Source organism: Malaclemys terrapin, chromosome 10 (genome assembly GCF_027887155.1).
Source record: "Malaclemys terrapin pileata isolate rMalTer1 chromosome 10, rMalTer1.hap1, whole genome shotgun sequence".
Taxonomy (NCBI): domain Eukaryota; kingdom Metazoa; phylum Chordata; order Testudines; family Emydidae; genus Malaclemys; species Malaclemys terrapin.
Genome location: NC_071514.1, coordinates 78,123,813 through 78,138,621, shown reverse-complemented (window position 1 = coordinate 78,138,621; position 14,809 = coordinate 78,123,813). Strand labels below are relative to the sequence as shown.

Sequence of the window (14,809 nt, the reverse complement as noted above, 5' to 3'; positions counted from 1 at the left end):
GCCGCCGCTTCATTCATTCTTCGGCGGCAATTCGGCGGCAGGCCCTTCCCTCCGAGAGGGACTGAGGGACCTGCCGCCGAATTGCCGCCGAAGAGCCAGCCCTGGGGGAGGGCGCAATTTTATATTCTTGCCTCGGGCGCAAAAATATCTAGTTACGGCTCTGAACTGTATATTACTAATATTACCATATTGTTGTGATGCTTTGCTTGAGAGAGAGAGAGAAAGAAACTGACTATCCTGAAATATCTTATCAGAAAGGTTGTATTTTATACCTAGGAGTGTGTTTGGCTTAGTTATGATGCATGTGACTTAACCCAACATAGCAATGGAGTGAGTGGAAAGCGCCTTTGCTGTTCTCAAAGCCCCTTTGAAAGATGTTGGACATGTAGCTGAACATGGTTGGTTGGGATGTGGCTTTCTGTGCAGCAGACAGCAAAATATAGCTGAGTTATTAATTCATAGCTCTTCTTCCTGAACTGCAATACTGGGTCCCGCTACTGTTCCATCTGACAGACTGGGGCACCTCTCAAGACACGGACCAGAGAACCTCCTGAGTCTTGGCATCACAGAGTCAGTGGATTCTCCCTTTTTGCTCTCCCTTCTGAGGGCTGAGCCTTGCTTGGGCTCCCTCTCAGTGTTTGCTGGTCTAGCTGCACGTGCCATATATTTAAGAGAGAAGAGAGAAAGAGCTTAAAATATAGAAAGGTGTTTGCTCTCAGGTAGACGCAGCAGCAGGACGTTGCATCACTGAGGATTATGAAACATAAAAGGTGGCAGCAGTAACCTCAGATGTCAGAATCCATGTCCGTACTTTCAGTGTTCTCTCTCCCGGTTCATAGCTGGCTCCCCGAAAATTAAAAAAATAAATCTTCCTCTATCTCCCTTCTCTAGGTAAGGAAAGCCCTATATTGGGAATGTCATCCTGTATAGAAAGCATGTTATGTTTCCCTAATGTAGCATTCTACCAAATTCCACAAGGATACAAGTATAGAGAAAATAACATGTGTGGTCCTGGATAGCGAATACGCACTAGTAGAAGATAGCTCCTAAAATTGATGGTTGGTATAAAAGCCATTTAGACAGTCTCCAGAGCTTTACCCAGCCTTTTCCGATGGATTGGTGTATTTCTGTTGGTTAATAGGAGTCAGAAGTATCCAATTTTAGGATCTGTGTTTCTAAGCTGCAGCCAGAAGTGGCTCTTTCTGCTGCTGACATAATGCTCTAATGCTTTGTGTTCTACAGTAAAGATTGATTATAATAATGATTTTCCATCGCACAGGAATCCCTAAGTGCATCACAAATGTTACAGATTGTAAAGCCTATATAGAAATCACTTCTCCCACTCTGAAATGCAGCCACTTTTAGGGAAAACCATGGCAGCTGTTAAATAGTGCACAGAAATAATGCGCCATACATTTTGTAAAAGGATGTGAAATGTATTTTATCACAGAATATGACGAGCTAATTTGCAAGTTGGAGAGGATACGATAATTAGAACGCTGTACTCTTGTGAAAAGTGCCAAGGGATCAGATCGCAGAAAGTCAAGAGCTTGGTTTTACATCTCATTTAAAAGATGGCACCTCCAGTAGTTCATTGATTCATAGCAGGGTATTTGCTCATTCCTGACTCAGAGGGAAGAGGGTCCCCATCTCAGTCATTAATGTAACTTTCCTGCAACACCAGGGATTTCCCTAGAAGTCTCCCATCTAGCTAATGACAAAGCCCCACCCTGCTGAGTTTGGGAGATGTAACGAGATTGTGAACTGCACGGACACTGTCCTAGAAAAGGATTGATTTGTGTGTGGAAGAGCGAGGAGTGGAATCAGATGTTGGCATCATCTCAGTGCAAATGATAAGGAATTATGTTGATTTTTATTTTAATTATCCTTTTATTAGTACTTTTTGGATTAGTAAATATGAAATCACAGCACCTATGATACAGAGCATTCAGCATTATGCTCATTTGGAATTTAAGAATGACAAGGTCCAGTGAGCCTTCTCTGCTCTCAGTATCCAAGAGAGAGAGACATCCTTCTTCCAAACCCAAGTCCTCCAGGACTCCAAGGGCTTTCCCAGCACTGCACCTTGCCGTAATACTACAATTCAAATCAAAGTTACAAAATGGAATAATAGAGAACAAAGTTAGAAAGTCATAACTGGGCTAATATCTATGTAAAGAATCCCTCTCACAGGAGACCACTGGATACAATAAGCAAACAAATAAAAAGAACACATGATATGCTTCACTCCCACTTAGCAAATTACTGCTTATACATGGTACCTGCTTATACCTACGCTGCTCTAGTTAACTCATCTGCAAGCTGAGCCATTTTGCAAGTCTTTAGTAATAACAGTCACCTAAAAACATACCAGAATCTAGCCAAGTCAGCCCTAGAAATTGGTCACATGCATTATTTCCTGCAAGGATGTGGTCACTTTAACACCTGACAGAGCCATAACGCTACAGCATCACGTGATCCAGGAAAACAGCCCGGGATGTCACCTCCTTCCTGGGGTTGTAAAACCAGAAGACAGACAGGGCCAATTTGGCAAGAAATAGGAATGGGGACAAAATAGGCAGCACCAGTCACATATGGGCAATTTGCTCTACACCGTGATTTCAATTGAAGTGCCAGAAGAGACTGACAATGTCTGAATAAAATTGCTGAGCAGGGCCCAATATCCAAAAAGCTTCATAAATGCAGCTGAACCTAGCAGTGTGAATGGTGTCTCAAAGCCAGTGCTCAGCTAAAAGGGTGATGGTCATGATACGAGGGGTACTCATCTAGACTAGGGTAATTTGCACCAGTGTAGCACTGATGTATTTACATTGGGGCAGACCCTTAGTGTGGACACACTGCACTTCTACAAAATGGGGTTGGCATCAATGCAGCTTATCCCAGTCAAGTTCCAGGGTAAGCTGCCGTGGTGCAGCATCTACTCTGAGGGGGTTGCAACGTGTAGCTACACTGGTGTGACGCAACCAAGCAGAAGCAAAGCTTCAGTAAGGGGAATGTATGGAAGGAAACCTCACATGGGGGGAGGGATAGCTCAGTGGTTTGAGCATTGGCCTGTTAAACCCAGGGTTGCGAGTTCAATCCTTGAGGGAGCCATTTAGGGATCTGGGGCAAAAATCTGTCTGGGGATTGGTCCTGCTTTGAGTAGGGGGTTGGACTAGATGAGCTCTTGAGGTCCCTTCCAACCCTGATATTCTATGAACTGTGACCGCTGCTAAGAGAGAGAGATCCTCCTGACCTCTCCTTCTAAAGCATCAGATCGCCCAGAAGACTGGCAGTGTCTTTGGACTAGGGTCAGAAACAGCACCAATAAGTCTTTCAAACCAAGCAGAGATCTCTGATGCATTGACAGTTGACAGAGACAGTGCTGCTGTAGCACCAGATTACATAGCCATTGAGGGCAGAAGGCTCTTTGATGTCTGATGCCTGGTTTACACTTAAAAGGTAGATCGACCTAGCTACGGAGTTCAGGGGTGTGAAAAATTCCTGACCACTATGGTTAAGCCATCCTAACCTCCAGTGTAGACATGGTTTGGCAGATGGAAGAATTCCTTCATCAACCCAGCTCCCTCCGAGACCAATCCCTGTACCACGTGCATCTGTCCACATGCTGCCTATGTTTTGACTTCCTCTTTACCTTATCTCTACATTCCTAACTTATTTTGTCCCTTGCTATCTAGTTCATAGCAAACAGTTCCTGGGGTGTTCTTCCTCTTCTCTCAGCTGGTTCTGACATTCTGTCTTTTTAGCCTACTAACCTATTTACTTCGCTTATTTAGCACAAATGTCCTGTTTTAGCACAAATGTCCTGTTTTCAGCCTGATGATTCATTTATCTTCCTAATGCTATCTTCCAAAGAATGGGGCCTCCCCCTCCATGTATCAATCACTCATGTCAGGCTTCAGCTGCACTCCCTCTCGGGGAGGTGGATTACCTCCTACATTGTCAGAAAACCCCCCTCCATTGATGTCAGAAGCGTCTACATGATGAGGCTACAGTGGTGTAGTTGCAGCCATGCCACTGTAGTGTCATAGCATAGACTAAGCGTACATCTACGCAGTAGTCAAGAGTGTGACTGTGACATGTGTAATCATAGCCGAGCTTGCTTTGAACTAGCTCAAATAAAATAATGACACTCCAGCAGCACAGGCTAGCTGCTTGAGTACACACCTAGTGTCCCCAGGTGCGGTTGTACAGCCCGGGTGGTTCTGGTTTCACTGCTAGTGAGATTAAAGCTAGCTCAGGTACGTCTACCCACGCGGCATTGTAAACTAACTTGGGGCATGTGATTTTTATACAGAGTCATAACAACCTCAACTTTGGCTGAGTCTAGCCAGATGGGAGGTGACACCGTTTTTGTCCCAACGCCGGGAGGCCTGATTCTCATGTACGCTAAGCCCTGCTCTGGCAGTGTAAGGGGGCCTGAAAGCGGGTGCAGACCCTTAAAGGTCCCTTTAGACTGTCCGAACAGTGTAAAGGGGTCCCTGGTATAAATCAGAAACAGGCCAGGGTCTCTGTTATTGCTTTGTAAAAATTGAACTCTGCTCAGCCTGTACTTTGTGTGGGTTTGTTTGCTAGAAAAGCCATCCGCAATCTCCGATTAAAATTTGGTGTGCTGTATATTCACAAGGCCCTGCTTTCATGACAGCTGGGGCTTTTTCTAGATATTGCTTTTACTTTCTCTATGCAGTTTTACATGGCTCATTCCTATTCTCATGGGAGTGATAGAGAGACGAGTGGGGCGGAAGGAGCAGCTCACAGCAGCCTCTGATCCGCTGCAAAATTCTTTTACTCTTCTGGATCAACCTGGGTTCTGGGGACCATCTTCAGAATGATTGGCTTCTTGGGCTGCAAGAAACCCTTCGTGTCCAGCACCAGAGGGATCTTCACCATTAGTAGAGAAAAATCAAAAGAAAGCTAGTGAATGCAGAGAGCTATAAAGGGACACAGCAGACATTACACCCCTCCCAGGCTTTTCTGACAAAAGCCCAATGCCCTGGGAACAACTAAGGGCATGTTGTCTACACGTCGGTGTGGGGTTGTGATTCCCAGCTTGAGCAGACATACAGGCGCTAGCTGTCATCAAGCGAGCATGCAAAAAATAGAACGTAGCCATGGCAGCATGAACCGCAGGAGGGGCTAACTGCCCTGAGTACATACCTAGGGTCTCTGACGGGGACACACTCAGAGCAGCTACACACTATTTTTAGCATGCTAGCTCAGAGAGTGCTTGATCTGCCAGCTCCAAATGTGGACATACCCTACAAAGCACCCATTTAGGGTGACCAGATAGCAAGTATGGAAAATTAGGACCCGCGAGTGGGGGTAATAGGTGGAGCCGGCCCTGGGTGCAGTACAGGTATAATGTTCTCCAGTAGCAGGATCAATATTGCCTTCAATTCTGGCCCCCTAAGATATTGATATATAGGGAGGAGCTCAAAGGAGAACCACACAACGGATGAGGGAGCTGGACATACAAGGATAGGTTTTATGAGGTAAATCTTGGCTGAGCAATGACTAAACAGGGACATGGTAGCAGTCTGTTAATAGCTGATAAGTGTAAACGCTAAGGCGGGAGAGGTATTGTATGTGACATGCAGGAGTAATGGAATGAAACGAAGAAAGGATTATCAGACTGAATAGCCGGAGAAACTTCCTGTCAGTGAGAGGCACCAGGCAGTGAAACTGTCTGTCCCAGGGACAGGCTGGAAACATCGAACCAGGAGACTTTTAAAACTAGTCTGGATAGAGCAACAGAGGATGTAGTGCTGGGAACAGTCTTGCACTTGCAGAGGATGGGTAGGACATGGTCTATTTCCCTGTCTAGCTCTTAGGGGATTCAATGCTGCTGAGATTCACCAGTTCAAGCAGGATACCCAGCATCCTCCTTCCCAACAAGACAACATCAACAACGCAACAGGTTGCTTCAGGCTTCCTACGGGCTCATACCAGGAATCCTGAGTAACCTCCTGATGCCTGAAGTTTGGCTCTCAGTACAGCCTGCATCACTCAGCCCAAGGGGAAAGCAGTCTCTTTGAGCATATATTTTGGAGTGGTATTTTGGTGGGCAAGCTGGAAGAGCTACATAAAGCTACTGGCATTAGTGATATGATACATATTTAACTAGTCTTCCTCTAATTAAATGAAACGGATCCATTTCAGGACTAGAAAAGTGTCTTTAGACTCAGGGGAGGCTGGGTAGGTCAGTGGATTGTTAATGGGCTGCTACAGTCTTTCACCTCCAAGTTAACAGTTCAGTTACAGCTCAGGTCAGTAGAGTTTAGAGCTGAGCACTCACAGCCAAGAAAAACTTCTGCAAATATCTGTTTGATTTTTAAAACAAATCTGGTTTGAGCATGTTCCTGGCCATTGGGCTCATCTTCCCCCAGCAAACAAGCTCATGGACAATGACGTCCTTGGAAACGGCACATTTTACGGGAGTGCTGTAGAATATTCACAGAAAGCAAACTTAGAATTTGAAATTGTAAGAACCTGCCCTGAAAACCTAAGAATAACACTCACTTAGCTGGGAACAGAACAAACTTTTCCCAAAGCAGTTACAGACAAAGAGCTTACAGCAGGGATTATTTGACATATACTTTCAAATAGCAAATTGCACCTACTTTATGTCAAATATAAATTGCACCATCTCCAACTTTCTGAGTGCCTTGCTCAATCAGTACATGTATGAATCTGAAGCCCAAGCAAGACTGAGGACATGCTGACAGGAGGAAGGAGGTAGTTTGAAGAATTTGCCTCATCTATATAAGATCTCCCAATATCGAAGAGCCTAAGCCCTGACCACTAGGCAACACTTCCCACGAGCGAAGACCATCACAGGAAGTAAAACAAATGATACAGATACAAGGCTGGATTCTCACCGGGGTGTCTTTGCAGGTTCTGAAGGAAAACCTTTGCAACAGCACAATCATGGCCACTTTCAGGCTGAGAAGAGCAAACCTCATTCCAATGCAGTTCCTGGGACCAGCTCCAAAGGGCAGGAAAATGTAGGGGTCAATGCTCTCTCTGTTGTCTTTACTGAACCTGTTCCAATCAGAGAAATGAAGAAACAAGTTATTGTCTCAGGACCTGTCCTTTGGCATGCTCAAGGGATTGGGAGGAGGCAAAGGCCTGTTTTGCATATTTCAATCAGAACTCATCTATTTCCCATGTTCCTCCATCACCGTACAACTTCCATGCTGGTGCCTAGAATTTGCTGTATATCTTCAGGGCCTTCAAATGAGCAGGAAGTCCTAGAATATACTAGTGATTTCAGAGTAACTCTGTTCTCAGAACTGAAGTTGAAATCCTTCTCGTCCCAGAAACTAAACCCAGAGTCCATATCACAAAAACCAGCTCTAGATCTTCTTATACCAAATAAATGGACAAACAGAGCAAGGGTCTCTCCCTGTCTGGTCTGTACAAGAGCTAGCTTTTGAGACGTGCCGCTCAGAAGAGAAGAGATATTCTTTCTTTGTGCTGCAAACCGGACAGGATCAGTGAAATAAAAGAGCTTTGCCAGTGAAACATTTAAATAATCCTAAGTCAAAATGACAACTTATATTTTTATAGCACATTCCATTCCAAAGTACTTCACAGATTTAAATGGGTCTACAAACTAGATAAGGCTCACTGCAATCACCACTGAAATAGAGCCTCTGGGGTAGAATAGAGCAGCTGTTTAACGGCAGACAACAACACTACACAAATGCTTAGACTAGGAAGTGAAGACGAATACTATATCTAACTGTAATGGGGAAAGGTAGGCTAGGTAGATTACAATATCCCAGGCTGGAATTTAGCTAGAATACCCGTACTCTTATGAAAAGCAGCATGGGAACATTAATCACACAAGTGGACAAAATGTCAATTTTACACTTCATCTGAACCAACAGTACCTCCAGAAGGCCAGCACTCTAGCTTGAGTCTGAGGTACATATGCAGTGCTGACCCAGAGGAACGTGTTACACCTACTTAATTCCCAACACCGCTTCCCAGAGCACACACACACAATGTCAGGTGTTCCTTGGAGCTCACCCATCCAACTGCTGAGGTGGCCCTACCATGCCTGGCTTGGGAGAGCTGTTTGGAGCGCATCACAAAGAGGCTAAGTTGACTTCAGAGTAACTTGTGCGGAACTTCTAGTTCTTTAGTCATTTTTACGTTATTCAGTCTCATCTCTAATGCTGTCCCCTCCTGAGTGGTGCTATCTGCCATCAGTTGTATCACTTGCCAGCTATGTATCTGATACTAAAGCAGAGTTGGCCACCTAGCACAGTTCTCATCACTGTGCGTAAATCCAATTGGGTAATTACATTTCATCTGTCTAAGATTCCTCATGCAGTTTCAGCTGGACATGTTATTCTTCACATCTTCTAAACTTTGGCCTGGTGCTGTCATGCACTGTTAAACAGCTGCCCTGTTTCACCCCAGAGGTGGGTGCATTTCAATGACTGGGGATTAGTCTGCAATAGTTTGTAGAGTTTGGGCTCTTCGCATGAAGACTGCTATATAAATGTCAGCACTTAATATCATTATTGAGAGAGAGAATTATTCCTGGCTCTCTGTGCCAACTCAGAATAGCTGCTGGGCCTTTTGCAATCCAGTGAGGGTTAGGCCACCTAATTCCATCAGATTCTTGCCTCATTTCTCAGGGTCTGACCCATCAGTAATTCCTGAGCAGGGAACATTCATAACGTGAACTGGAAAATTAAATTTTATTTTCTACACCCCTTTGCCCTTCCATTGCTGATCTGCATGGCACCGTGCCAGTCACCCTATTGCTCTTGCTTTAATGTCTGGCCATAAACCCCTCAGAGTTATAGCGGCTGAGCACTGGTTTCAGTGTCATTTTCTTCAATACAGTTAATTAAATTCCATGCACAGTTTATGGATGTAGATCATAAAACTCCCTGCGCGGCAACGCTAGGACTGGATGTCAGACATTAATAAATGCCTCATTTAAATGCTATAGTCACGCTTCCCCCATTTTCGCTGCCATTTTCACTCACAGAGAGGAGGAAGCAGCACATCTTCCCTCTCCCTGGCCCTTACCTCTCGGGCCTGAACTCTTCCGGCTCTGCCCAGTATTCCGGGTCCTGATGCAGCACGTAGGCTGGGATCAGTGTCACGGTGCCTTTCGGAATGGTCACTCCGTTTATCTCAATGGTTTTCTTGCAGACTCTTTCGATCCGCCCACCTGCGGGGAAGAGCCTGAGGGTTTCGTTCACCACCATGTCGAGATACTCCATCTGCAGGATGGCGTCGTAGGTGGGAGCAGCCTGGGGAGGGAATGGCAGAGGGAAACAGATTTTCAGGTACAGAGGAGGCCATCTGAGGGCTTGCCTGGCTGCGTATATGCACAATAGCCATGCTAAACAGATCGGGATGACGATGGGACCCGGGGGCAAATCGTCATGTCCACCTCCAGCAGGACAGCGCCCTCTAGCATGAGGCTGAGGTTCTGGTACAGTGCTGACCCAGAGGGCTGCTACTTTAAATACTGCAGCATCAGGATGCCAAGATTAAACTGGGGCTAGTTAGGCCCCGTCTTGCAGATGTGGGCTCAATGAGGCTCCTGTATCCAGGTTCCCCTTCAGTAGCCTCTGCCTGTGTCATCCAATCCAGAGGTTGTCTAAGATGGACACCAGGGAATGACCTCAATCCCCGTCCTTGGTCCTGCCCTGCCATTCCAGGTGCCCCCTGGCACAGACAGGCAGGTCGCACGAGGGAACTTCCATAGACGTCTCTGCTCCCTGATTCACCCAGATGCTATCGAAAGACTGGGATACTATGGCCAAAGGAAGCCTTGGTCACAATAGTGCATGGTGTAGGATTGACAGCCCTGGTGGGGAAACCTCCTATGCACAGAACAGATGCTCCGCCTTCCACCCAGGTTGAGCTCAGCCCCCGCCCAGCAGCGACCAGAGTGCGTCTGCTGGACCCAGAGCCCTGCAAACCCCTCTGACCTTGTTGGGAAGAGCGGCGTCAATCTCCTCCTGCAGTCTCTGCTGCACGTCGGGGTGAGTGGCCAGGTTATATGAGAGGAAGTTGAGGGTGGAGCTGGTGGTCTCATAACCAGCTAAGATAAAGACAAGGGCCTGCGCCATAATTTCCTTGTCAGACAGAGCTGGAAAAAGAGGAATGAAAGCACACAGGGAGGGTGAAGCCTCCCTTCTATACACTGACCAGCTCAGATGAGAGCCCTATGCCTGGGTTTACTACAGTTCCTTTGCTGATCTTTTCACCACAACAGCGAAAGGTCCATCTGACGTGGGTTAACCCCTCTAGAATCCAATAAGCAACAGCGGCAAGTGGTGGACTTGACTCCCCTCTCACCCTGGTGTAAATCAGGAGTAACTCCATTAAAATCAACTGAGTCACATCCACGTCCGTGAGATGGGAAACAGGCCCATTGAGTTTATTCGCTGCAACACAGCAACCTGAAGAGCAGGCGTAGGAGAGCCCCTGCTCTGGAGAGGGTTTGCGGAACTGCACTCCTGCTCCATAGAGTGTTTGAAAATATAAGAACGTAACAGAGATATTTATAGGTGGACAGATGTCTGAAATTCTCCCCTAGGCTCTGAGGTGAACTGCAATCTCCTGAGGGAAGGTCTGGACTGTGCTAAGCACGCTGGCAGCACTCTGCAATAATTATTATTTAACAATTCTACTGCAAAGTGTCAGAGGCCACAGTCAGGATTGGGGCCCCATCGTGCAAGGTGCTGTACAATCACCTGCCCCAAAGAGCTTACAAACTAAGGAGAGGGATAAAATAAAACGATGTACAAATTTTACTTATATGACACACATTTTTATACTTGATTATGCATTGTTTTAAAATATAACCACGACATCTGAACTCTCTTTGATTACTGTCGCGGGGTGGTTACCTGGCTCCTGAAATAAGAAGAGTGAGAACAGCTGGGGGAAGCAGCCACAGTTGTGGCCAGCTCAATTAGGGCCCAGCTGGCCATGATAAGAGGGCCGGGGGCCAGGAGCTGGAGGAGTCTCTCTCCAGCCCTGGAGGGAGAAGGGCTAGCTGCCATGGAGCAAGGTACCTGAACTGGAGCAGAGGTACTGGGGCAGGAGAGCTACAGCCTGGGGATAGGCAGAGGCAATTGGTCCTACCCGCTTGCCAGTGATGAGTGGCCATGACAGACTGCCGTCTGCCCCAGTGAGCGGGGGCTAGATGACGACTGAGGCAAGGTGGGTGTAGAGGGGTAGGGATTCTCCTGGGAGGGGAGACCCAGAGTGGGGGTACTGCAGTGGGCAGAACCCCAGGGTAAGGGGCACCGAGGTCCGGGAGGGACACGGGGGCCCTAAGGCAGGCGAGACACCGGCCTGCAGAGGGCTCTCTGGGCTGTACAAGAACTAATTCCCAAGACGACCAGCAGGAGGCGCCGTGCCAGTGAGTCGTTGCCTCGCTACAATTACCCTTGGCCTCCCTTTTACTGCTGGCTGAGTTTCTTATATAGGGTCTTGACGAATGGCATACAGGAAGGCAGAGTAGTTATTGGTTTTCCAGGGAGGGCGTTCCATGTGCAGAGGAAGACGGGATGAAAAGAGCGATGGGAATGACAGACAGGTGAGTGATCAAGGCTAATGTCATTGGCAGAGTATGGGAGGACGTGGCAAGAGACAAGGGCAAGGGCAGAGAAGTAAGGAGATATAGAGAGAGATATTAATTATAGTAACTAGGAGCACCTAGGGCCAAATCCTGAGTCATTTGCCCTGCTGGCTTTGATGGTTTGATGGCTCAGATTTCACACCGGGAAATCTCCAGTTAGGTTGATTAAGTGCCTCGGGATTTGCTTCTAGCTCATTAGGTTTGATTCTGTCCCATTTCATATGCAGCACACATCATTACTGTTCTGATTCTCAAGAGTGCTGAGAATCAACAACTCCCATTGGCTTCAGTAGGGATTGTGGGTGCTCAGCATTTCTGAAACTCCAGCTGTTGGCATTCAATTCTCTATTTCCGAGAGAGATCCAGATCACAGCATGCATTTCCGGAAAGCACAGAACTTGCTTTGGCGGGGGTGGCAGGGGAGGCATTTCTGGTCATCCTACTGACATGTACTAAAACCCTGCCCCTCCAAAACTCTATATGAAACATCCCAGCTAGTGGCTGGGAGGAGGAGGGGCCTGCAGCCTTACCTTTATAGGAGTGTGTCGTCTTATTAGGTTCAGAGCTGCCATTTGAGCTCTGCGAGTCAACCATCAGCTGCAGGAAATCCACCCGGTCCTGGGGATGGAAGGACAGAGTCAGGGCAGATCTACAGCACAAATGAAGGTGTGCTTGCAGTGCAGGTAGGCATGCCCGTGCTAGCTTTAATCTAGTTAGCACAGGTAACAATAGTAGTAAGGACATGGTGGCATGGACTTCAGCGCAGGCTAGCACCTTGAGTACATACCCAGGGTTCCCTGCACGCTTGTATTGGGGCCGCTAGCCTGCACTGAAGCCCATGCTGCCACATCTTCACTACTGTTACCCATGCTAACTAAATTAAAGCTAGTGTGGGCTATGCTATAATCACACCTTTGTGTGCTGGGTAGATGCACCCTCAGAGGAGCAGTGGGTGGAATGAAAGGCTAGTCCAGCACAGGCTTCCCCTCTGATGCTTCAGTCCCAGTTCCTCCGTCAGTCCAACAGCATAAGGAGGATGAGAAGGAAGCCCTCAAAGCATGGTGGCTAGGAGGCTCCTTAAGGTGCAGGCTGGAGACCCATTTTGAGCAAGGGAATGATTTTCTTCTCATGGAAGCCTGAGCAGGACATTTTTCCAGTCTCACCCAAATTTGGCAAACCGAGAGCTAGTATGGAGTGTCGCCTTTGGGGACGGGCTCAGACATCTTCCCCACAGAGGATATGTCTACACCAGAGCTGAAGGCGCAATTTCCAGTGGGAGGAGACATACCCGCGCTCGTTCCGATTGCGTTCGCGTGCTAAAAATAGAACTACAACTGCATCAGCATGAGCAGCGGGAGGGGCTAGCCACCTGAGAACGTACCTAGATTCTCAGATAGAATTCCACTTGGGGTGCTTAGGCCTTCCTGCTGCTTGCGCCGTTGCAGCCACACATCTATCTTTAGCACACAAGCTCGATCAGAGCTGGCCTGGGTCTGTTTCCTGGAGCTGGAAATGACATCTCCAGCTCCAGTGTAGTCATACTCTCGGAGCGAGCGCATGCATGATAAGGAAGACGAGGTGGGCCAGACTGACCGAGTGGTCGTTCTTCTGCCGCTCCTTCTTGATGCGCTGGATGATGTTGAGGAAAAAGTCCAGGAATCCCGAGGGAAACAGACTCACGTTCATCTTCTCCAGCACTGGCACGAGGAAGGGGAACATCACTGAAAAGGAGAGAAACAAAACCGTTCCCCTCGCTGTTAACAGACTGCAGTAAGATGTGAGCTCCAAGGCACAGCGGGAGAGGGAGCAGGGTCTGGGCTACTCGCCAAGAACAACTAGCCTGCCAAATCACCTTTTTCTGGTGCTTCTGGCTCTAATGACAACTGGTGACTCCCAATTTACTTCACCTAGTTCAGACGCCCAGTCAAGAGGGATAACAGGAGCCCACGGTTGTGGGGTGGGTGGGAATTTCACTTGAGAATCTCCTGACTTTTACCCCTCTACTTAGCCAACTGTGGTGCCACATTCAGTGTAGTTGTCCTGCCAAGGGAATAAAAGTTCTCCATCTTTCCTCTGCATCCAGTTATTTTGCTGGGTACTGCAGACTGAGCTGGCCAAAAGAATGGGGGACAATCTCTCTATATAAGTATCTTTACAAACCTGCCTGGGGGCCTGATCCTACAAGGGGCTGAGCACTTCCTGAAAAGTGAAGGGGACCCTGAAATCACCAAGGAGATGATGGGAGATAGGGTACACAGGCCCTAAGGCACTAATCCAGGAATCTGAGTCTTTAGGTGTGTAGGATCCTCATACCTACTGACAGGAGCAGTGGGTTAAAGAAATTGAATGAGAGATACTTCTTGATGTAGGCGACCAGGGGGTCGTTGGGGTTGTTCATAGAGTCGATGTTCACACTAAATGAAGTGCTGGCCACCACATCCAAGCTGTAGGCGCCGAAGATGCTGAGGAGAGAGGTGGAGAAAATGAATGCGAGAAACTCAGCAGGACTAGGGGATCATCCCAGGGAGAATCCTCAGCACGGAGAACTTCCCCTGCTCAAGGACTCAATACCTCCAAAAGCCTGGAACCTTGGTCCTATCAAAATCGAGTCCTTGCCCCAGTTTGGATATGAACAGGACACACTTCCCCAGTTTTTGCCAGTTCCCTTTATGACTAAATTGCCCTCAATCTCTCTCTCTATGAGCCCAGCACACTGGACGGTAGGTGGATGGAGCTGAACTGCAGTACAGGGTAGCAAAGAACATGCTCTAAATTCCATCAGCATTTGAGAGCAAGCACCTCTCATCTCTAAAAGCGACTGTTAAAATTACCTTAAAATGCCTTTTTCCCCTTCTGCAGTTTGTCATGCTCCTGGGATGGGCCTGATTTCTCCCATCCCCAACAAGACTCTGCCCCTTCCCCCCATCCCACAACAGCTAGTAGAATGACAAAACCACAGAAGTGTAGTGACTAGAACTGGTCTTGTCTGATCCGGGCAGAGAGAGGCAGCACGCAACTGAGAAATGTGCCATGAGCAGGACTGTTATGGAGATTGTCTCCATGTCACATCTCAGGAAAGGTGGGGGAGAAAAGTGGGAACGTAGAAATATCTTTGTGGGGGCCTGGTCCCTATTGTGGAAGCATCAGACTATCCATGTGCAT

The 14,809-nt window shown here is 47.5% G+C and overlaps 1 protein-coding gene across 1 annotated transcript in view; it reads right to left on the bottom strand.

Moving 5' to 3' along the window:
* Nucleotides 1-1,854: 1,854 nt before the first annotated feature.
* LOC128844289 (cytochrome P450 3A24-like) overlaps nt 1,855-14,809 on the bottom strand; it is a 29,147-nt gene continuing 16,192 nt past the window's right edge. Inside the window, exons 7-13 of the mRNA XM_054041877.1 lie at nt 13,961-14,109; nt 13,241-13,368; nt 12,178-12,265; nt 9,987-10,147; nt 9,073-9,299; nt 6,900-7,062; nt 1,855-4,902 (exon numbers count right to left, since the gene is read on the bottom strand). Coding sequence (XP_053897852.1) covers nt 4,807-4,902; nt 6,900-7,062; nt 9,073-9,299; nt 9,987-10,147; nt 12,178-12,265; nt 13,241-13,368; nt 13,961-14,109 — 1,012 coding nt within the window. The 3' untranslated portion in view covers nt 1,855-4,806. The remainder of the gene's footprint in view (nt 4,903-6,899; nt 7,063-9,072; nt 9,300-9,986; nt 10,148-12,177; nt 12,266-13,240; nt 13,369-13,960; nt 14,110-14,809) is intronic.